The sequence below is a fragment of the Amblyomma americanum genome, chromosome 4, assembly GCF_052857255.1.
Source record: "Amblyomma americanum isolate KBUSLIRL-KWMA chromosome 4, ASM5285725v1, whole genome shotgun sequence".
NCBI lineage: Eukaryota > Metazoa > Arthropoda > Arachnida > Ixodida > Ixodidae > Amblyomma > Amblyomma americanum.
In genome coordinates, this window is record NC_135500.1 from 5,064,319 (window position 1) to 5,088,201 (window position 23,883).

Here is a 23,883-nt window from a genome sequence, read left to right on the forward strand (position 1 = left end):
TAGGAAAGTTGCTGCTTTCAATGTTTTCCTTTATTTATGTTTTGACATGTGACCCTTACATATGTGTGCAAACCGCAATTAACTTCAGTTGACTGTTTGCGCACCAGTGCTTGTGTCGCCCCTGTTGTCCCCAGTCAGTTCAAAAGCGTAATTATGTTTGACCATCTGCATTCTCTGTATTACATTCTTTTTTCTTTTTCCCCAGCGAACTTTGTTGGATATCGATAATTTACAGCCTCAAGTGTGTGTGTGTGTAAATATTGGGAAATTATTTTGTTCCATTTGAAGACTTTCTTTTATTTTGCATGTGAGCCTCTGCATTCAGATTATGTACCTTTACATCTTATGAATATGTCCTTGTGTATTAAATTTTTGTACCATAAAAGCTCTGCACACTTCATTCTTTACATTGCCATGCAAAGAATCCATTATGCCATTATGTTTTCCAACCTCTTCAGTAATCAGGGAGTTCGAAAGCAGTAACTTGCTAGATGCCACGACTAGTCAAGCTGCTGCTGCAGCTTTTTGCTTCGCCCCGTATTTCTGATGGAAAGAAATGAATTTGTAAACACACTGTTCTCTTTGTGATTGTAATAGATCACTGTATCCACACAGTAAATTTAGAAACTTTAAAGACACCTTTTATTTCACAAAAATGCGGACATGTAAGCATTGAAAATGACCACTGCAACTGCAATGTCTACAGTGGCAAAGCTGACTATAAATAAAAAATGCATAGCAGAATGTAACCTTGATTGCACAAAAGTGTAAAAGCTGCTGCATTCACAGTTATTGCAGCATCACTGCAGTCAGATATCACTAAGCGCACAATAAAATAAGAAACTTTAAAGACACCTTTTACTTCACAGCAATGCAGACATGTAAGCATTCAAAATGACCACTGCAATGTCTACAGTGGCAAAGCTGACTATAAATAAAAAATGCATAGCAGAATGTAACCTTGATTGCACAAAAGTGTAAAAGCTGCTGCATTCACAGTTATTGCAGCATCACTGCAGTCAGATATCACTAAGCGCACAATAAAATGAGAAACTTTAAAGACTCCTTTTACTTCACAGCAATGCAGACATGTAAGCATTCAAAATGACCACTGCAATGTCTACAGTGGCAAAGCTGACTGTGAATAAAAATGCATACAGGAACATAACCTTGATTATTGCACAAAAGTGTAAAAGCTGCAGTATTCAGTTATCACATCACTATAGTCGGGTATGACTAATCATACACTAAAATGAGAAAACTTGAACTTCACAAAAATGGAGACTCCTAAGTAATCAAACCAATCATTGCAACTGCAATTACAGAGTTGACTTTAAAATAAGAAATAAGTACAGAAACATAACTGATTACTGTGCAAAAGTGTAAAAGCTGCAGTAATCAGAGTTGTCACAGCATCACTATAGTTGGGTATTACTAATCATACACTAAAATGAGAAAACTTCAACTTCACAAAAATGCAGACTCCTAAGTAATCAAACCAATCATTGCAACTGCAATTACAGAGTTGACTTTAAAATAACAAATAAGTACAGAAACGTAACTGATTACTGTGCAAAAGCTGCAGTAATCAGAGTTATCACAGCATCACTATAGTCGGGTATTACTAATCATACACTAAAATGAGAAAACTCGCACTTCACAAAAATGCAGACTCCTAAGTAATCAAACCAATCATTGCAACTGCAATTACAGAGTTGACTTTAAAATAACAAATAAGTACAGAAACATAACTGATTACTGCGCAAAAGTGTAAAAGCTGCAGTAATCAGAGTTGTCACAGCATCACTATAGTCGGGTATTACTAATCATACACTAAAATGAGAAAACTTGAAATTCACAAAAATGCAGACTCCTAAGTAATCAAACCAATCATTGCTACTGCAATTTAAGAGTTGACTTTAAAATAAAATAAAGAAACCATAAAGGAATATAATTTCAATTATTGCACAAATGTGTAAAAGCTACAGTCTTCAGAGTTATCACAGCATCACTATAGTACAGTTCAAAACGAGTGACACCAACAGTCACCGAAAGCAAGGAAAGCATAGTGAGTTTGTATACATATACTGTTCTCCATTTCTTCGTATTGTGGTACTGCTCGCTTGGAAATAAGTACTGTAATCTCGTTATGCCTGAAAGGTAACTGATTACAAGTCGGATCAAAAACATGAATATGCCAGCAATGGGAACCAAACTCGCGACCGTACACGACATGGAGGTCGTGGGTTCGGATCGCAATGGTGGCAATTGCTTGCCTTTGTTCCAATTTGTAATCCAGCCGCCACGGTGGCTGAGTGGTTATGACGCTCGGCTGCCGGCCCGAAAGATGCGGGTTCGATCCCGGACGCGGCGGTCGAATTTCAATGAAGGCGAAATTCTAGAGGCCCATGTACTGTGCAATGTCAATGCACTGCGCAGTGTCAATGCACGTTAAAGAACCCCTGGTGGTCCTTTTAGGGAGCCCTTCACTATGGCGTCTCTCATAGTCTGAATTGCTTTGGGACGTTAAACCCCCATAAACCAAACCAAACCAATTTGTAATCTGTTATCTTTCAGGCATAACCATATTACAGTAATAATTTCTCAATGAGCAATACCACAATATGAAGAAATGTATATGCATCTAATTCCCTATGCTTTCCTTGCTTTCAGTGACTCTTAGCTTCCTTCATATGATCTCCCATGCATGATGTATAGCTAGAAGCAATATAAGAGGGAACATGGGAGCGTGTGGCCTTCTTGCTTTGCAAAGTACTGTCAGGGACAGAAGGCGAGAATTGCCAGTGTAAAAGGCGCACGCAAAGTAAGCATGGCCGCCTATCCTTCCCGAGCATGACCCTGATGCCACCTGTTGTAGTCTGTTGGTGGCTGCACTTTGCAAAGTACGGAGGCCCCATGTTCCTGTGTTCCCCCTCATATTGCTTCCAGCAGTTCACAGGATAAATCAAGTAAATTACTGCTCCGGTATGAATTCAAATGCACACTGCAATAACTTCATCTGCATTTCATTGTGCAGCCTCTTGGGCACTTCCCTCATTTTGTCGACTAAGTATGCTCCGAAATGATCGAGGCTGTCCGGTTTTTTTTGAGCATTTCTCCAAGCATATCAATCTGACTATCATACTTCTCTATTCTGCTCCTTTTTTTACGTGAGCCTGTGCTGGGCATTTCAGCCACAAGCTCAACACTGGCACTTGGGGAATTTGGTGTTGGTGCTGCGCTTGTCCCAGGACTTGATGGCAAAGAGGCAGACTCGACAAACATTTGTTGAAAAATCGCCTCTGCACTTCCCTGTGGCGTGTCGCTGATGTTTTCTTCGGGCACAATATATACCGCTTCCGCATGCGGCAGCGGTTCCAAGTTGCCCGAGGTCCTACAGTAAGGTAAAAGATAAGTAAGTACCTCCAGTTTCAATCGGGAAAATGAGGCCCTTTAAAGTTTTATGCACTTGAAGACAATGGTCTGCTCGAATTATTTAAGAGGCAGCAAGTACAAATAATTTGCTACAATAATTTTCAACACGGCAGACAGGAAATAATATTGGGCCTTGGTTTTCTTGTTCTGTGCAAAACGGTAAATCAGCGGCGAAACTGCACATAAAACAGCATACATTCAGTGAAATGTAATGATAACCTCCAAATGGACTTACGGTCTGCTGAGCATCGTGTCCCGCAGGAAGAGCAGCCTGTCGAAGAAAGGCCAGGTTGTCTCTTCAACCTCGTCTGCCCCAGTCCCGCTCTTTTTTGATTGGCGGAGCCCTCTAAAAACCCTCCTGAATGTGTCGCGCAGATTTTTCCAACGGTGCTTCACGTCAGGAACTGCGAAGGCATGAAAAGCGCAATAATAATCGGCTATCAGGTGAAAGCCTGTATCGATTTGGCATGCAAATCTGCTGCCCGGCAGAGTGCATTTTCTAGCGAACGATAACGATCGCTCGACGTTACACAACTTGCCACGTCGTAAAACACGGCAATTGCGAAACGCGGCACTCGGCGTACGGTCAGCATTTCGTATAGTCAATGGCACCGACAGAGTGCTTTGTTTACAAAACCTCACCTGTTGCACCGACGGCTTCGGCTACTCGGCGCCACGCCGCTTCCGAAACGTTGCGGGCCTTATAGTTTTTTTGCTGCAGGTCCCAAAGGACCCGCTCGAACTCCACGGCGTCAATGAGTTTTTCATTGAAGGCTTGTGCTTGAGCGTGTGCCATGGTAGCGCAAATGTGATACACCTACGAGCACTCGAAAAAACTTGCCAACAATGCGGCACTTTCGAGAAAGCGCGCAAAATTACCGGCAGTGACGTACGCTGCCTTAGCTGCTATTGGCTAATCGCGTAAGCAACTTCCGGGCGATGAGCGAAATTTTCTGTGGGTGCAGATCCGAGCGACAAGGCAAGCGACACATGCATTTGCTTCGCGCGACGGCATCGCTCGTTCGCTTGCCGCCGTCGCCTTCGCGTTCGCGTGAGTTTTCGCGTACATGGAGTTCAGGCTTAATCGTCTTCAGGTATCCACTGGTGCCACGCCCTGAGGGCCACTGCTCGGCGAATACCATTCATGGCCACGTTCACATCCAACAAGCTTGTCACAAACATCACACAGGTGATGATGCAGCAGCAGTTCATCATTGCTGTTGGCCAGTGCTGAATTTTTTGCCGTGGTAAACGGAATCATCCACCGAAACGCGCGTCGACTGTTACTCGCCAGATTCTTGCAGTCCCACGAGGGAGAGCAGCTTTTCCGTCGGCTTCAAGTCTCCTCTTTCGTGCAGGGCCACTGGCATTGTAACGCACATTCTGCATGATCGTTTTACTACGCACCGATGCCGCACGGGACAGCGAGCTGTTGTATGTACACTCCAATGCAGCGTTCCGGCCACACACATACACACACACACATACTAAAGACACGCAACGCGCAGGACGCACGCAGCGAACACGGAAGAACAAAAACCCATTCCATAGCGCCTGTTCATTCAACTCCACACTGCGCTAACTGCGCACATGTTTCCGACTGCGGGCTCGGCTAGCGCTTCGACTTCGCCATGGCTAGCCATGGCCAAGCTGCGCTGCCGCTGGTGGTAATAACGTTCATGCAACGAAAAGAAAAAACAATATATCAAACGATTCAGGTTGTCAGCTAAAAAAGCTATCGTAAAAATAAATACATCTTATATGTTTTTGCCGTTGTGCGCCTTTGCGACATCAGCGACGTGAGCTTGAGCGCGAATACGCGAATGGCGCTATGAATTTCCCGTGTTGCTCCGTAAATTGCAAATGGCGCGGCTGCGCCGCTAACTTTTAGACATGCTTGCAGAGGTAGTCGGTGCGAGCAGTTGGAAGTTCAGTCGACTAGAATTGCTCAAGAAAAGTCAGCGGCACTGCATTTTTATTGTTTCTGTGCATTGCGAGTGACTTTGGCGGCAGCCACTCGGCAACGTCTCCGGTTTGGCGAACTTGTGAGAAGGTGAGCCTTTTGTTCTCAAATTTTGAAAGCGGTTTTTTGTTTGTATTGTAACCCTGCGTCTCGTCGCATGTTATGTTCACGATAACATCAGTACAACGTGCATGCGCTTTCTGTCTCTATTTAGAGTAATATTGGTCGATCAGCGTAAACTTTTGGATTCAATTAAGCATGAACTGTCCATGTTGGTACTGCGTGTCGAATGTGTTTTGAGATGATTCTGAGCGGGAGATGGTGTTCTGATAATTTGTGTACTACCAGATATAGTCTAGACATTTGAAACCATTTATCACACTGAAACAAAGTTGGAAAACTGCTTTGTGTTCATGCATCTGCTGTCCTTAAACTTGACTTTTCGGCAATCATTCGCATGGCTGCTTTGGATCTGGAAAATTGACTACTGTTGCCAGGGGTGCCTGGTAGCAGAGCTCCTGGGGACGCCCAGTGGGTCATTTGTTTGTCCAAGTGCCCAGTACCGAAGGTACCATTCCTGACATTTTTTCCCAGTCCGTTAACCTCATATTCCTTGCAAAGATTACAGTATGTAATCATGTAGTAAAAAAATTGGTAACTTCTGCATATTTCAGAACAGTTCAGAGAAATGCACATGCAGCATCAGTATTCTCTCGGTAGAATTTCTGAGACCTGGATTCATTTCTTCTAGGACTGTGGCAAGCAGTAGGTCAACTGTACATAAGTTTATTTTCCTCTGGTGCAAAGTAAAGAGTGCAAACGTCATAAGACAAGTCTCTAGTCTGTTTCATTCTCACTGCATTTGGCCAAAGCATAATATGAAATGCTGTATGTTTTATGCCCTAGTTTCCTTTACATTGAGCAGTAGATATTGACAGTGAATAGCAAGGCAACTCCACTCGCTGACGGTTTTGCCTTCGGCAGCAAAACAGGGAATACCTTATCCCATGTGTTATCTTGACAGACTGAAAACTGCGATGGACAGCTGCGTCCACAGCTGCTATCACCTCCCAAGTGCATGCGCTCGTAAGACACATAATAACTCTGGATTGCCATTAACATAGCCTTGCTCATTGCAGTTGCCGATAAACACCTCATAAGTGGTACTATTATGCACTCTTTTCTTTGGCACTATGTATGAGCTTCTGTTTTCGCGCTTTCTAGAAATAATGCATGCAGTTTTGAACTGCGAAAAGAGAATTTATGTTTAACTAGATTGTCATGTCAGTATGTTACAGCCAAATTGTACTGTCACGATCACAATATTGCGGGACGTGGGAGAGCGTGGCAAAACTGCGTTCTGCGCCTTCTAACGGCGCCCGTCCGCTCCAGTTACCCTCGCAGGCTTCTCTGTACCCTTACTCCTACCTTGCGCTCAGCAGACGCAGATCGAAACCGGCACCAGGTGACGCTTTGATATCTAGCGATAGCATGTGCCCCAGCCACTGTGATGAGTGAAGCAGATTGCACGCCGTGTTTCGCGGCTTTTTTCACGCTGCAAATAAATCTCGTGTTTCCTTTCCATACATGTTTTGTGTTACTACATTTATCCTAGGTGGCTTGGCATTCGAACGTTCATCGTGACGAGCTGCAGTTGCTCATGTGAACATTCTAATCTTTGTTCTCCGTTCGTTCTGCTTGCATATGGTGAAACCTGAGGAGAACGCTTGTGAAGAGCACAGGAATAAAAACAAAGCATAATTGGACGCCCCTTCACACAGATGTGTTTCGCCGCGAAACACGGCGCGCAATCTGCTTCACTCATCACAGCGGCTGGGGCACATGCTACATGCTATCGCTAGATATCAAAGCGTCACCTGGCGCCGGTTTCGATCTGCGTCTGCTGAGCGCAAGGTAGGAGTAAGGGTACAGAGAAGTCTGCGAGGGTAACTGGAGCGGACGGGCGCCGTTAGAAGGCGCAGAACGCAGTTTTGCCACGCTCTCCCACGTCCCGCAATATTGTGATCGTGACAGTACATTGATGTCAGTGCTGGTGGTTTATTTTCATTATTTTAGGAGAATGTTATAATTTTACCTATAGCAAATAATAGCCCTCACTAATTAGCTGATTTTGTCATGTCCAGTATTCTGATATGCTAAGCCACCAAAGCATGATTCAGAATGTTGTCAGAACTAAAGGCACTGAGTCTTTCGTGTCAGTAAAAAATGTGCTTTATACCCCTGTCACATGGCATTCCTCGAAGGCCTTTCCAGCAAAGGCACCATTTTTCACCAAAGGAGCGAAAGCTTAAAGGAGCAGCGATGCAGCTACACGGTGCAGCCCAAAGGTGAAAGTCGTTCAGGCTTAGCACCCGCTGCTATACTCGAGGTGGCTGAAGTGAGTGTTCTAAAATTAAAGTGGTGTATTCTGTTCATTCGTTGAGCTTTGACAATTTTTTATTCTGATTGCTTCCTTAAAAGTACTGCAACAGCTACTCTCATCAGCAGGAGCAGGTTTTGTACGTGTATTGCCTTGGCCACCATGGGCGCTCGGTGTTGCCGCAACACTTTCACTGTCTTGAAATTTGAACATAAAACATAAACACCCGTACAAAAACCAAAGCCAGACACACCTTTCGTATTTGAAAAAAATGTTTTCAAACATTATTAGCTTATGTATTTTTTTATTGCTTTTACTTTTTGACTTTGGATGGTACTGCGATCACAGCTTCTCGAATGCCGCGTCTTCGGGCTCCGAAGGTCTCGGTTGAGCGCCTTCGCCTCCAAGGCCCTTAGCGACAAAGGCGCAACATTTGTACCGGGTAGCTGCACTCCTTACGCCTTTGGAGATGATTCTCAAAGGCCTTTGCGGTGCCCGTGTGACAGGGGTATTAGTGTGGTATGGCTGCTTGAACACCTGTCCCTGGTATCTCACAAACTGAATAAGGAAGGGAAAAACCCCTTAAGGTGCTTGCCGACGTTTCGACAAGAGGACTTGTCTTTGTCTGGCAAAGTGTTCATCATTGGTGGGGTTTAAATAAGGTTTTCACTTCGAGGCGAAAGGCCTGTTGTATGGGACGAGGGTGCGATATGGGAAGGGCGTTACGATGGGGAGCATGAACCTTGACCAGGCATGATAGCTGCTAAAGAAGATTAACCGGTTGACCTGCAAAACTGTGAAAACAAAAAAGCCCAATTCAGTAGAAACGAATCTCGGGGTATGGAGTGTGGATAGTGGGCTTGAATGGCTTTATGTCCAGCCACAACAGGTGGCTTGGTATGGCTGGCTGCCTTTTCCTGAAAAACTAGGATAAAGGAATTAAGGAGCATGGCAGAATAAAATACCAGGGGGGGTGGGGGGGGCAAAATAATTTGAAGTAAAAAGAGAAAATGAGGGCAGGTTCGGAGAAAAGGCAAAAAGAAGGGGGAGGGGGAGGAGTATGGCAGCCAAGGTTCCGAGAAGTGATGTCAGGAGGTGCAGGGCGTAAGGTTAAAGTATAACGATAAATTAAAGAAAGCAGGAAAGGAGGGGGAAAATGTGGGTTGGGAAACCTCTGACCATGTGCAAGGCCTTTTCAAATAATTATGCCAATTCCGGAATGTACAGAGCTGGCCACATTTAGTGCAAACATGTGAGCGCATGGCCGCACTCTTTAGAGGTCCACTGTGTGCGGCGCAGCCACTCATCGCTGCAAAATGGCGCAAGAGGAGATGCACCTGGATGTGGTGCTTCGTGTCATGTTACACTTCGATGTGTGGCAATGTCAGACACAGTGGCCCAAAGAGCACAGCCATGTGCTCGCGTGTTCGCACTAAGAGTGGACAACCCTGTACTTGATTCTAAGTTTCCTCTGTATATGTTGACCCCAGACGAAAACAAGTTGTCTTGTCGAAACGGCAAGCACCCTGAGATTTTTCCTTCCCTTGTTCCCTTTTTGAGTGTCAAGAAACCATCTGCCTACTCTCTCTGTACCATGCACTCCACATCTTGTACGGTTATCTTTGTATGTATACACCAGTGATAAATCATGAAGGAAATCAAGGGATTTGTATTTGTATTGCTTAACACTTACTTTAAAGCTATATCATGAGGGTATAGTTGAAAATGTGCTACGGGGGCTTGGTTGTGTGTCGTGACTGGTTTCTCTTTATCAGGGCTACTTGACAGCCACCATGAAACGCAGGCTTTTGAAAAGTCGTTCCTCATATAAAAGAGCGTTTCCACTGTTACAATGGAAATGTTATTTGCTAAAAACTTCAATCATTGCAGTTCAGGGATTGATATTTTTCAAATAACTAACCTGAAGTTCAAAACCTGCAGAAGGAACTATGTAACTTTTTTCCTGCCTTAAAAACCCAGTACTTATTTGCCAGTTTCAGCAAGCAGAGGTCTGTTTCATGGCACATACTTTCCACTACCTTGCATGAAAATTGTGCAGTACAGGCCCACCATAAAACTAGGGGCATAGTATACTGCTTGTATGCAACTACTTTGGCGTTAGAGCATGCATAGCATGGTCTTAAAGTTATTCTTTTCATTTGCAACTGGTTCATAAAAGGCCTATTCTGGCAAAAGGCATTTAGCAAAATTATCTTCCTCTGAATGCTTCTAAGGATAACTTTAGTTCATTCAGGAAAATATATATTGACAATATCTCTTAAAGGCATGATTGTCCATATTAGCTCTTGTTACCTCACAGTATTTAGTTTTGTGCCTCCAGCATCACTGACTTGCATCATATGATAAATAGAGTAGTAAAAAGCTCGCTGTTAGTTTAAACCACAACTCATGATGGGGCTGTGCACTTTTTGTTGTGTTACATGAAATATACTTAAGTATGAAACAATTTCTTTCAGCTGCACCTCACATGATTCAAATTCCACCAGAAGAAAGGCTGCAACACAACATTGCTCACTAGCTGTTGCTTTCCCAGCACATAACATGCCATAACAGCACATAGCAGGTAAGATGTGAACAAAAACAGTGCATGTATATGTTCCACACATGCATTTTGTCTACTACCAACACTATGATATGATTAACTATGTCATGTAAGAGAGAACACACAAATCATTTTTTGTATATATTGCAGCATGGTTATTTCAAGTTTTAAACTGGCCATTGAAACGACCCATTGTATCACCGCTGATTACCCGGTGGCACTGGGGATCGAACTCCGCACCTCCTGCTTGCGAGGCAGATGCTCGGACCACTAGGCCACTCCTGCGGTCCCCCCACTGATGTTGCTTACACCAGGTGCTGTTAAAGCCCCGGAATGTATGTTAAATGCATTTTAGAAAGCCATTCACTTCCAAAGTACCATTTCATCTTTATAGCAAAACCACAGTTCGCCTAGCTAGACAAACCTGCTGCATACAAGCCAGCAGAAGGGTTGCACATACATGCTTCGTTAGGAAAACATAAAAATCAAGCAGAGCCTGCCCTTCATGGTGCATTATACCCTGATTTTGAGCAATGATCAAGATAGGCAGATGGTCATTTCATTGAACACTTGCATGATACATTCGTAGAATCGAAAAGACAAGTACTATTGCAAAATCTTCAGTGTTTATTCTCAGAGAAAACATATCATGAAAAAAGTGTTGGATTAGTTATGGTGCACCTTGTATGGGGAAAGGGGCTCCCACTTTGTGAAAGGCTTAATTTTGGAATAGCGACAGCGTTTAAACTAGTTGGGTTACCATGTTTAGATAGTGGATGTGCTCAAAAAGACACTGGAAGTAAGCGCACTGTGTGGAAATCTCTTTCTGTATCCTTGTCTTTTCGAGCGCTTTCACGATCTAAACTTAATTTTGCAAGAGAGCAAGGAAAACAAATATTTAAATTCTGATAATTAAGGATAAAAGATCATGTTTCATTGTGTTGCTTAAAGTGTACATTGTATCACTATTGCTGTATTGCAGCACTTCTGTCGTGGCCTTGCATTGCAGCCTCTTGACTTTTGTTTATATAATAGGCAGTCCTTTTTTTCATTCGATTGCAACACTTTAGGAGTTACTACAGAGTTGCGTGGTAGCGAACTCTCAGATTAACGGTTTGCATTATTACGCCCGCATAACTTGCTAAGTGTTTCACTGCAGTCTTGTTACTAGAACAGCCTCTTGAAAGTATTCAGCCTGGTGGTCATTGAGGGTTACTGTTCACATATCAAAATGCCGGATCAGCTGTATACTCTTTACAGCTACCAGAACTATGGTACATTTCATGACATGCTGGCTGAAGAGTGCTGGAGCACCAGACTGGGGATTTGGATGAAACAATTTTCAAATGTGTGCTCGGTATCACGCTGTTTTGTTCCAGTTGTGGAGAGGTTTTCTTTTCATATTTGTTCTGTCAAACATTTAAATTTTGGGCAATATGTTGTTGCCTTTATCTTGTGTTCTCTTTGTTGTTGAGGTTTAGTATTTTTGGCACAAGCACTCCACTCTATTACTTTTCAGTATAATTTAAAATTTGTAGGGCACGTCATGAAAAATAATACTTCTACTTGAATAATCTGCATGTGTTTATGTTCTCATTGTTGATATAAAAACTTAGTTGAGACAGCTTGTATTTTAGCTCTGGCTAGAATTTTTAGGAGAGCCTCAGTAACATAATCACATGACCAACACAAACTTGGTATTATTGTTTGTGCAATGAAAAACAGTTTTAAAATAGTTATTAACAGCTGTCAGTGTATGACTGGCCTAAAATGTTTTGTGCTCTATGTAGCTCTTCTCTGAGGCAGGATTAATTCATCTGCACCTGCAGCCTGATACCGCCAAGATACCAATTCTTGGGTGAACTTATGATTTTTTTTCACTGAGCAAACTTGCATCATCTTGAAGCATGGAACTTGAGCTGATTCTTAACAGCTCTAGTGTAGCGAATTTCATTATCCTCATTGCTTAGTTTACATTCACCTCAGGACAATGGCCTTTTCCAGTTTAATTATCTGTGTCTTGCACCAGCTACATGCCACACTATCAGAAATCACCTAATCTTATCTAGTGAGCTTATAATCAGCTATCTCCTGCTATATTTTCCTTAGGGTGAAATTCATTTTGTTGGCGTGGTGCTCAACTTATCTGGAATGAAATGCTTGGGAAATGGGTCTCTGATTTCACCTTGAGTAGACGAAATTAACTTGTGCTAAGGCACTCTTTGGCCACAGATGCCCTTGTGCCATTAAAATCCATCAAATTCATTATGTTGCCCTAAGATACCATTGGTGATTCATTCTCTGCATTGTATGCCCTGGCCAGATCCATTTTCTTCTTTTAATTTCTGCCAGAATATTAACAGCTTCCTTGTTCATCCCTGTTATGGTTTCACTCGGTCAGTTGTTCTATTAATAATTATAATCACTTTATTGAAAACATATTTGGGGCTAAATGGCATCAAGTTTGCCACTCTGCATAATGATATATATGTTTGGTCTTGTATGTCTTTACTTGTGTGGTAATGTTTATTTTGTGCTCACTGTCTAAACAACCTTATTTGCCTATGATATCCTAAGCCCTTCTATACCTATTTTCCTTCCCCCTGGCTCTTTTTCTTTTCAGTCATTCCTCCTCTTTCCTTTACGCCAGCCATTGGTCACAAGGCTGCTGTGGGAACGACAGTCAGCACTGGGCCCTTTTTTGTTCATGGAACCTGCACTGCTACTATTAGCACATAGTACGTTATCAGTTTTTTTGTGATACTGCATTTATTGTTATTTATGAAGTAGTTGGCTAAGGCAATGGTAGCAGTGTTGGATATTGCAATATATTAAGCATATATCTCACTTGCAATATATCAGTGTGTTCACTATTACACTACCCTCTATTTCTTTCAGCTCAGTTATTTGGCTATAGATATATTGTGCTGCTTTCCTAGTTTAGTCCACTCAAACTAAAACTTTGCTCTTTGTGTCACAGGTAGAATCTACAATGATTGCTGCTCTGTGTCTTGTAAGCAGGAGGCAGTGTTCAATGGAGCCATGAACTTTCCTTGGAATTGAAAAGCCTTTGCCGTATTATGCGCTGAACCACGAGTGTGAAGAGGAAAATGTCATGCCTTGGATTTCTGCAGAGGTGAGCCATTGCGGTGAATCCACCAGCGCGAAAGACAGGGATGAGAAAGGAGACAAGACAGGTGCTGACTCGCGACTATAGTTTATTGGCGTGAACAGGGAATATATAAAAAGCCAAGCAATACCATAAACCATGTAGTTACAGATAAGCATACAGGACAACATGAGTCAAAAATCGCCCTCAACATTTCCTTGATCGAGGTAGTCCAACTCATTGTGTCTTAACACGATAGACAAAACACACATTCTTCACGGAGTCATAAGATGTGTCTAGCCTCGATAATCTCCCATTTAATCTCTCTGAATTTACTGCCAAAATGCGTGTTGCCAAAAGGAAAGGGTAGCAGACTTCACATCCCGTGCAGTGTACAGCAGAGTTACCCCAACCACCTAGCCAAGCCCCTACCCTCTTGTGTTCCTGTAGTCTTACATTCATACACCTTCCAGTTGCACCTACGTAAACCAGACTACAAGATAATAATATTTGATACCACATTCATTTTACAAGGTACATATACATTTCACTCTACACGTGTACTTTTCTCGAGCCACATTCACAGAATTATTCTTAAAATTTTACATGCTTTAGACAACGTATTAGGGGCCGAGAAAGCCTTTTACATCATACCTTCTGGCCACATTTTTCAAATTTTGCGACAATTTATGTACATACGGTAACACAACTGGTCTTTTGGCATCTCGCTGGCTGGCCCCAGCCAGATTGTGCCGGTCGCCGCAAAACTGTCTCAGCTTCTTTAACAATTTATCATATGCTCTTGCAGTAACAAGGTTTGGAAATCCTGCGTTCGTTAACCTTAAAATCTGCTCTTGGAAACTAGTCGTCATGCTGTGAAAGCATAATTTCATCAATTCTGAGCCCGCGCTAGAAAGTGCAATGCTATCTTTCACTAGCTTGGAATAGTCGACATGTAGCCAGGTAGCAGCTTAACACTCGCCAGCACACATGAAGTGTGCTGAACATCAAGGTAAGGTCCAGAAACCACAGCTGTTTTTCTTGGGACATTTGCTCCAAGGTAAACCTGAGATAAAGGCCTTGCTCCTTAAACAACTTGAGAAGATGTACAGGTCCCGAACTATCACAACCTTTATAAAAGACCAGAAAATCATCGACATAGCAAAAGATTTTTCCCCCAGCCCATGCACATTCTAGACAATTATTCTATCCACCCTACTCAAGAAAATATTGCTTAGCACAAGGTCAACCTTTGAACCACTACATATTCGAGACTTTAGAACACATACCGCACTGCACTACTCTACAAACATGCTCTTCAAATAAATGCTATTCAATAACATGCTCTTCAGATAAATTTCAGAAAAGGATTCATGCAAAATTATCTCTGGTTATTTGCAAAAGCATCTGTCTACTTCGCATCTTGAAGATCCATTTCTTCTACTCGATTCGCAGTGTGGTTGAGTATCTTAAGAATGACAATCCAGCGGATTGTCTTGTGATTCGTGTCAATGTCATCATCATCATCAGCCCTACTACACCCACTGCAGGGCAAAGGCCTCTCCCATGTCTCTCCAATTAACCCTATCCTTTGCCAGCTGCATCCACCCTTTGCCTGCAAACTTCTTAATCTCATCCGCCCATCTAACCTTCTGCCGCCCCCTGCTACGCTTACTTTCTCTTGGAACCCACTCCGTTACCCTTAAAGACCAGCGGTTATCTTGCCTTCGCATTACATGCCCTGCCCAAGCCCATTTCTTTCTCTTGATTTCGACTAGGATGTCATTAACCCGTGTTTGTTCCCTCACCCACTCTGCCCGCTTCCGATCTCTTAACGTTACACCTATCATTTTTCTTTCCATGGCTCGCTGCGTTGTCCTTAACTTAAGCTGAACTCTTTTCGTTAGCCTCCACGTTTCTGCCCCGTAGGTGAGTACCGGTAAGATTATGCTGTTGTACACTTTCCTCTTGAGGGAAATTGGTAAGCTGCCACTCATGATGTGCGAGAATTTGCCATATGCGCTCCACCCCATTCTTATCCTAGTTATCTCCCTCTCATGATCCGGATCAGCTGTCACTACCTGCCCTAAGTAGACGTATTCCGGCACAATTTCTAGGCTCTCGCTGCCAATTGTGAACTGTTGTTCCCTTGCTAGGCTGTTGAACATTACCTTGGTTTTCTGCATGTTAATTTTTAGACCCATCGATCTGCTCTGCCTGTCTAACTCGTTGATCATGATTTGCAGTTCACCTCCTGAGTGACTCAGCAAGGCAATGTCATCAGCAAATCTCAGATTATTTAGGTATTCTCCATTTATTCTTATTCCCAACTGTTCCCAATTCAGGCCTCGAAATACCTCCTGCAAACATGCGGTGAACAGCATTGGCGAGATCGTGTCTCCTTGCCTGACGCCCTTCCTTATTGGAATTTTATTGCTGACTTTATGAAGGACTATAGTAGCTGTGCAGTTGCTATATATATCTTCCAGTATTTTGACATAAGGCTCTTCTACCCCCTGATTACGCAATGCCTGTGTGACTGCTGAGGTTTCCACTGAGTCGAATGCTTTCTCGTAATCAATGAAAGCTATATATAGAGGTTGGTTATATTCTGCGCATTTCTCTATCACCTGATTGATGGTGTGAATATGATCTATTGTAGAATATCCTTTACGAAAGCCTGCCTGATCATTTGGTTGATTAAAGTCTAACGTTGCCCTGACTCTATTAGCGATTACTTTAGTAAATAATTTGTAGGCAACGGATAGTAAGCTGATCGGCCTGTAATTTTTCAAGTCCTTGGCGTCTCCCTTCTTATGAATTAAGATAATGTTTGCATTCTTCCAAGCTTCTGGTACAGTCGAGGTCATAAGGCATTGCGTATACAGGGTGGCTAGTTTTTCTAGCACGATGTCCCCTCCATCCTTCAACAGATCTGCTGTTACCTGATCCTCCCCAGCTGCTTTTCCCCTTTTCATTGCTTCTAAGGCTTTTTTTACTTCATCTTTCGTTACTGGCGGGATGACGCATTGCTGTGCACTGCTGTCTTTCTCATTAGCGTTCTGATTACATTGGCTACTGTACAGGTCTGTGTAGAACTCTTCGGCTACGTTAACTATCTTATCCATATTGCTAATGACATTGCCCTGCTTGTCTCTTAATGCATACATCTGGTTTTTACCTATGCCTAGTTTCCTCTTCACTGTTTTTAGGCTATCTCCGTTCTTTAGAGCATGCTCGATTCTCTCCATATTAAACTTCCTTATGTCGGCTACCTTGCGCTTATTTATTAACTTTGATAGCTCCGTTAGTTCTATTCTATCGGTAGTGTTAGATGCCTTCATGTTTTGGCGCCTCTTAATCAGATCTTTCGTCACCTGAGATAGCTTCCCGGTATCTTTTCGAACTGTCCTGCCGCCTACTTCTACTGCGCACTCCGTAATTATTGATGTCAGGTTATCGTGCATTGAATGAACATCAAGATCATCTTCCTCAGTTAAAGCCGAGTATCTGTTTTGCAGCGCTATCCTAAACTCCTGTGCTTTCCCTCTTACGGCTAATTCGTTAATGGTCTTCTTTTTCGCTAGCTTCTTCCGTTCCCTCTTCAAGTCTAGGCTAATTCTAGACCTTACCATTCTATGGTCGCTGCAACGCACCCTTCCGAGGACGGCCACATCCTGAATGATGCCAGGTTTAGCGCATAGTATGAAGTCTATTTCATTTTTAATCTCACCATTGGGGCTCTTCCAGGTCCACTTCCTGTTTTCTCGTTTGCGGAAGAAGGTATTCATGATCCGTAAATTATTTCTATCCGCGAATTCGACTAATAACTCTCCCCTGCTATTTCTAGAGCCTATCCCATAGTCACCTACCGCGTGGTCGTCAGCCTGCTTCTTGCCCACCTTCGCATTGAAGTCGCCCATCAGTACAGTGTACTGCGATTTTACTCTATTCATTGCTGATTCTACGTCCTCATAGAAGCTTTCAACGGTCTGGTCATCATGGCTGGATGTGGGTGCGTAGGCCTGCACCACTTTCAGCTTGTACCTCCTATTCAGCCTAATTACTATAGCTGCTACCCTCTCGTTAATACTGTAGAACTCCTCTACGTTGCCAGCTATATCCTTATTAATGAGGAATCCCACACCTAGTTCTCGTCTACCCTCTAACCCGCGATAGCACAGTATGTGTCCGTCCTTTAGTACTGTATACGCCTCACCTGTCCTCCTAACTTCGCTAAGCCCTATCACATCCCATTTAATTCCCGCTAGTTCCTCGAACAGCACTGCTAGGCTAGCCTCACTAGCTAAAGTTCTAGCGTTAAACGTTGCCAGGTTCAGATTCCAATGGCGGCCTGTCCGGAGCCAGAGATTCTTAGCACCCTCCGCTGCGTCACAGGTCTGACCGCCGCCGTGGTCAGTTGCTCTGCAGCCGCTGGGGACTGAGGGCCGAGGGTTAATTGGTTTGATCATAGAAGGTTGTGGCCAAGTACTACACCAGGGTGGCCAAATCCTGCTCTGGTGAGAGAGTGCGTTGTCGGTTCTGGTCACCGAGATAAGGCCGCACTCCAGGCCTGGTTATGCAATTCCATCGACACGCGGATTTTTTTTTTTTTTAAACCCGGTGGAGAATTGCGCGGCACCAGGATTTGAACCCCGGTCCTCTTGCACGCGAGGCGGATGTTCTACCTCTACGCCATCGCTGCAACCCGTGTCAATGTAGAACTATTTTATTCTATCCCGTATGAAGATCTTGTGAAAAGCTTATGAATGTGTATATCGGAGCACAACGATGAGCTCGTGTTTAGGAATGGGTGTGTAACATAAGTCTTTTTTGGCACTTGCCTCCTTTTATTTGAAGTGAAGAGCATGTTTGTGGAGTATGGCAGTGCGGCATATGTTCAAAAGTCTGCTAAATGTATCGATTCGAAGGTTGCCCCTGTGCTAAGCAATATTCTCTTAAGCAGGTTGGAAGGAATGATTGCCAAGAAATTGCATGGGCTGGGGGAAATCTTTCCCTACGTCTATGATTTTCTGGTCTTTTACAAAGGTTGTGATAGTGTGGGACCTGTACATATTGTGAACTTGTTTAAGGAGCAAGGCCTTTGTCTTAAGTTTACCTTGGAGAAAATGTCCCAACAAAAAGAGCTGCGGTTTCTGAACCTTACCTTGATGTTCTGCACACGCCATGTGTGCTAGCGATATTCACCCAGGAGTGTTAAGCAGCTACTTGACTGTTGGTCGAACGATTCTAAGCTAGTGAAAGATAGCATTGCGTCGTCAAGTCTAGGCTCGGTATTGGTGAAGCCATGCTTTTACAGCGTGACAACTGGTTTCCAAGAGAAGATTTTAAGGCTAATGAAAGCATGATTTCCCAACCATGCTATTGCATAAGCGTGCGATAAATTGTTAAAGCTGAACATATAAGATTGGGCAAGTTGGTCTGACATGCTAAAGATAAGAATGGCGCAGCATCAAGTAACGAGGACAACAGGAGAGCACACCCACGCACAAGTGCCATCCTTGGAGCGGATGCAGAATCTAAGAGCGTGTACTTGACATTCAGCGTTGGCAGCCAAGGATCGGGCTCGTTCAATCTTTAGCGTTCAAATCCGTGTTTCCTCGTTTCCTTGACGTTCAACGCTGAATGTCAAGCACGCGCTCTTGGATTTTGTATCTGCTCCAGGGTTGGCACTTGTGTGTGGGTGTGCTGTCCTGCTTTCCTCGTTACTTGATGCTGTGCCATTCTTCCCTTTAGCATGTTAAAAGCTGAAACCCCTTCGCAGGGACTGGCATGATCAGGCTGGGGCCAGCCAGTGAGATGCCAAAAGACTGACTGTGTTGTTGCAGATTGTTGCAAAATTTGAAAACTGTGGCCAGAAGGTATGACGTAAAAATGGTGTGTTCGGCCCCTAATAAGTTGTCTACAATCTGTAAAATTGTTAATAATTTTGTGAATTTCGTTAGGGAAAAGCATATGTGTCGAGTGAAACGTGGCAACATATATGTGCCTTGCAACCATTGCATGCATTGCATACCATTATCATGTGGTTGGGTTTATGTTGGTGAAACTGGAATGTGTATCAATGTAAGACTACAGGAGCATGAGAGGTATTTGGATATTGGTAGGGGTTGTAACTTATCTGCATATTACAAGGGATGTGAAGGCTGCTAGCCATTCCTTTCGGCAACACGCATTTTGGCACTGCGTTCACAGCAGATTAACCAGAAAATTATCGAGGCTAGACACATCTTATGACTCGGTGACGAATGTGTGAGTGGGCTACCCATAGCGTTAACATGCAGCGGGTTGGACTGTCTAGATGAGAGGAATGTTAAGGGCAATCTTTTACTTATGTTGTGATGTAGCTTATGTGTAATTGTGTAGTTTGTGGCGTGTGGCTTTTCTGTATATACTCTGTTCACTTCAATAAACTTCAGTTGCGAGTCAGTGCCTGTTTTGTTTCTTTTCTCGTCCCTGTCTCGTGCTGATAGATTCAAGTACTTGTAGAGTAGATTCACTGAATTGTGTACTTGCAGAGGCTTGTGAAAAAACGAGAGGAATTTTCTTTCCTTTATGCGGAATGGAAGGTTGAAATTTTTGTACTTAAATGCTTGCAGCATTAAATTCTATTCGGAAAGGTAAAACCCACTTTATTGTACATTTTGTGTGCAATGGTGCCGGTGGCTGCATGCAACTGAAAACATTCGTCCAGGTTATCTAGCTAGCGTCCTTCTTCCTTGTGCCACATTTTCTGAAATAATATTTTGTCAGATTTATTTCAATCAGAATTTCTAAGAACATATTGGTGATCACATAATTTGGTGATCACATATGACATAATTCAAAGCGTGATCATTGGTATTTTTTAGTCTGATGCAGTACAATGAGAAGTACATAGTATATAGTAAAATTAAATATGACCAGTCTAACATAAACAAAACTACTTTTTTTTTAAAGGAAAATTTTGCTACCGAAGTGCTGGAGTGACATGGCATTATGAAGACGTGGACAGTGTGCTGTATTCATGATGGCACGAGAACTTGCGTACAGTGCTTCAGGTAACTGGTGAGTACCTTGGTGCTGTGCTTCTGCTAATGTAGCCAAATTATGTTCTTAATCTAAGAGCGTATCTGAAAACTTAAGCAAAAATTGAGTAGTATTTAGATATTCTTGCACCAGATACCACTGTGAGAATTAGTTATTAATGATGTGTCTCACATGTACCCTTGTCTGCTGAATATAGTAAGCATGGCTTTCGAGCTGAGTGCCTCTGACGTATGAAAAACAAATGGCCACTGGGCTGCTCCACAACGCGTGGAGCAGCCCAGTGTAGCACATTCAGGCTTCATGGAGTGGAGAATGAAGGCAGTAAATAATTTAAGAGTAGAAAACACAGCACAAACCACAGGACCAGGAAACTGACAGGACACACCAACCCTGATGACACTCTTTGCATGAAGGGTGTTATAAAGTTGCCTGTCATGTAGAGCAAGATGGAGGTCGCACAGGACGGGTGTTATATAAATATGAGTTGATGCAGACACCTGTCATTATGTAGTACTCACTGTAGAACTCGAGCAAGAAGCAAAGGTAACAGCTGAGCATGGCCACTCTTGTGCTTTCCTCCGCAAGCAATCTAGAATTGCACTTAGAAATCATTTATGCTTTCTCTTGACATATACATCATTGCTGCATGTGGCGAGGAAAAGTACATACCCTTGAGGTCAAGTGACAGTGAACTCACAGGGCTGGTAACAGCTCACTGAGGTGTTGTGGTATATCTACAGGGCACCTCATGAAAACAAAGAGCCCTTGAAGAAATTCTCTCAAAGTTTGTTGCCACATGGACCTCTTCGTAATCAATGACTCTAAAAGGCAAGCCTTCCTTTAGTGTCACAAAAAAAGGCCTAGGACATGGGTCTTTTTGCTTCTCCATTAGTGCCAAAATGTTTGCTAGCGAGATCTTTCGCAGATATATAATTATTTCACAAAATGTCAAGAAGGAGAAGGCACACTGCAGAGATATTGGAATGCCATAATAAAAAGCGTCATAATCTGCCGCAACGGGCATGCCTGGGGACTTTCACTTCTTCTTGTCTTGCCTATAACAAATTGGATGGACGATAAATTCGGCAAGCGTCTCCCACCTTTTTCAGATGTTACCAATGTTCCTTTCTCACTAAGTTGTGCATTTAGTACTATGTACAGAAAGGCACCTGCATTGAATTGCATCTGGCCCCCATCCTGAGCTACTTTCTATTTGCACAAAATGATAAGCAACTGTAAAGACTTTCATGCGCACAGTGCCGCCCGGGAAAGCGCATTTTGTCTGCTTCTTTCTGGACCTGTGGTTTTTACTGTTTACTGTTATGAGAAATGAATTTTGGGCAATAAATTATAATGGGTTGGTTCTGGGTGAATGGCTTTGAAAGCTTCTACGAAAGCCGATTGTTCAATAGCGGATGGTTGAAATGTATTTGTGAAATTTATATTTGGTGTTGTGTGACCACTAAATGAGGATTTTTTTTATGTTTTTCAGATGGATCCGACAGCAATGTGCAGATGTACAATGTGTGTAGTTTGCCATGAAAATAAAACGTATGTACTTGTACTCACCCAAACACTTACCACTCTTTCATTCTAAGCTGCATTCTTTGTACATATGCACTACATAATATGCGTAAAGGAAAGCCTTGTACATAATACTTATTTCTTCGGCACCTGGACGGCTATATCTGCAGTGAACATTGCGGGCAGAAGCTATACGAAGACGCATGTTCATGTACTACAGAAAGTACATAATTACAATACAGATAATTTCCGTTCTAGATGAAATGACTTCCGAGTAAACGGAGGACGTATGCATACACATTGCGGAAACTTCAATAAGAACAAAACATAAGCATTCGTTGTGAAAAAACGATTTCAGTCTCGTGCATAGCATGGCGTAACTTTCCGTTACCAAGAATGTGACAGTCGTCATACGGAGTCTCTGTTTCTGACATTTAGTCCGTACCTCATGTTGCGGAAAACCCTCCGGCAACGCATTACCAGCGGGTTTCTCTGTACTGCGGAGCATTTTTTTTTACAGTGCACCTGAAAACTACTAAGAGCCAAAAGGTTCTAAAATCGCTGAAAATCAAAACCGAATGAAGAAATCACCTAGATGACATCTGGCTCAAAAAATCTACTTCTCGTTTCGTCAGGGCGATCGAGGGAGAGCTGACACAGTCCTCTCCTAGTTTCAAGATGTGCAATGCCTCCATGATTTCGCGAGTGCTTTGATGGGCATTTTTATCTAGAACAGTGCGATCTTGAAACAACGGCTTGCAAGGGCGAGACGGACACTTCAAGCAATGCACTCCCAGGTTCCTCTTTGCTGTGTTGCTGACGTCATTAGAGTGCTCCATCAGTCGCTCATTAAGGCACCGACCAGTTTGGCCTATGTAAGCCCTGCCACAACTCAAAGGAATTTTATACACGACACCGACTTTGCAGGATACAAACGGTGAACGGTGTTTGACCGGGCAGGCTGGTTTACGCTCTGCAGGGGCGTTTACTCTGTGGCAGAGCTTGGAGAGCTTGTCGGGAGCAGAAAACACCACTCTAACATCAGCCCGGTGGCCTACTTCAACCGGTGAGACACCGCGTGCAAGTAAGGAATCACAACAACCTTGTTGTGCTTGTCTGGAACCGCCACTTCGCGTATTCCTCCCTTAAGCTTCTTCAGGAGGCCTTCTGCTACCGAGATGAGAAGTGTCTTAGGGTAGCCTGCTCTTTCCAGCCTAGAAGACTGTTAGTTAAAGCTGTCACCCATAGAGTGCAGACAAGATTTCTTTAGAGCATTAGCATTTTCCCCTACCAAATTGTTAGTGCTCTCCTTTTTGCTCAATAGTTTCATTCCTCGCCTTGTACTGCGGTTTAGGCCCTTTGGCTCTTGTTTTGTGTTTTTGTTGCAAAATGCCGGTGCCTTGTCTTATCGTTCATCATTGACTTGCACTGCGTTGTTGTTATTAGCAGTCACCCTTGTGCGCTGTTGCAGCCTCTTCTTTTCGCCTTTAAATATCTTATCCCGCGTATCAATTCCAGCAGTAGCGGCATCATGCGTTCTCTTCCATTTCCTGTATAAATATCCCCTTTCCGCAATAAAAATTCAGTTGAAGTCAGCGCTGTGGTGTCTTGTCTCGCTTCGTCCCCGTCTTTATGCGCGCTGTATCGCATTATGGAAAATTACCAACTAGCCCGATCTGCCACTCTTGCAATAATCTTCTGAGCCGCGTTCGGAAGACGCGGCGCTTGAGACGCCACCGACTGCTCGGCGACCTTTCGCACCGCTTTATACGAGCATCTCCCACTGATGCCGTACTTTTTGCCACTGTAGCCGACTGGCGTCTCACTTCCGGCTTCCCCTCCTCCACCGCTGAGCGTCA

General features: G+C 43.3%; 1 protein-coding gene and 1 long non-coding RNA gene across 2 annotated transcripts; one reads left to right on the forward strand and one right to left on the reverse strand.

The window, feature by feature from the left end:
• Positions 1-673: 673 nt before the first annotated feature.
• LOC144127782 (uncharacterized) lies at positions 674-5,147 on the reverse strand. Its single transcript, XM_077660679.1, has 3 exons — positions 4,078-5,147; positions 3,671-3,839; positions 674-3,394 (listed from the first exon to the last, which is right to left on the reverse strand). Exons 1-3 carry the CDS (start codon positions 4,229-4,231, stop codon positions 3,067-3,069), a joined length of 651 nt encoding a protein of 216 aa, XP_077516805.1. The 5' UTR covers positions 4,232-5,147; the 3' UTR covers positions 674-3,066.
• Positions 5,148-5,209: 62 nt separating this feature from the next.
• LOC144130035 (uncharacterized) lies at positions 5,210-22,071 on the forward strand. Its single transcript, XR_013313937.1, has 7 exons — positions 5,210-5,488; positions 5,896-5,966; positions 10,256-10,362; positions 12,965-13,079; positions 13,322-13,477; positions 20,411-20,518; positions 21,993-22,071. It is a non-coding gene; the product is annotated as an uncharacterized LOC144130035 (long non-coding RNA).
• The last annotated feature ends 1,812 nt before the right edge of the window (positions 22,072-23,883 follow it).

What these genes read in the sequence shown, in the direction of transcription:
- LOC144127782 (XM_077660679.1), bottom strand. Translation starts at nt 4,231, where the DNA reads ATGGCACACGCTCAAGCACAAGCCTTCAATGAAAAACTCATTGACGCC. An exon ending in CGAAGCCGTCGGTGCAACAG is followed by an intron (nt 3,840 to 4,077) that starts GTGAGGTTTTGT and finishes ATGCCTTCGCAG; the next exon opens with TTCCTGACGTGAAGCACCGT. An exon ending in GACACGATGCTCAGCAGACC is followed by an intron (nt 3,395 to 3,670) that starts GTAAGTCCATTT and finishes ACCTTACTGTAG; the next exon opens with GACCTCGGGCAACTTGGAAC.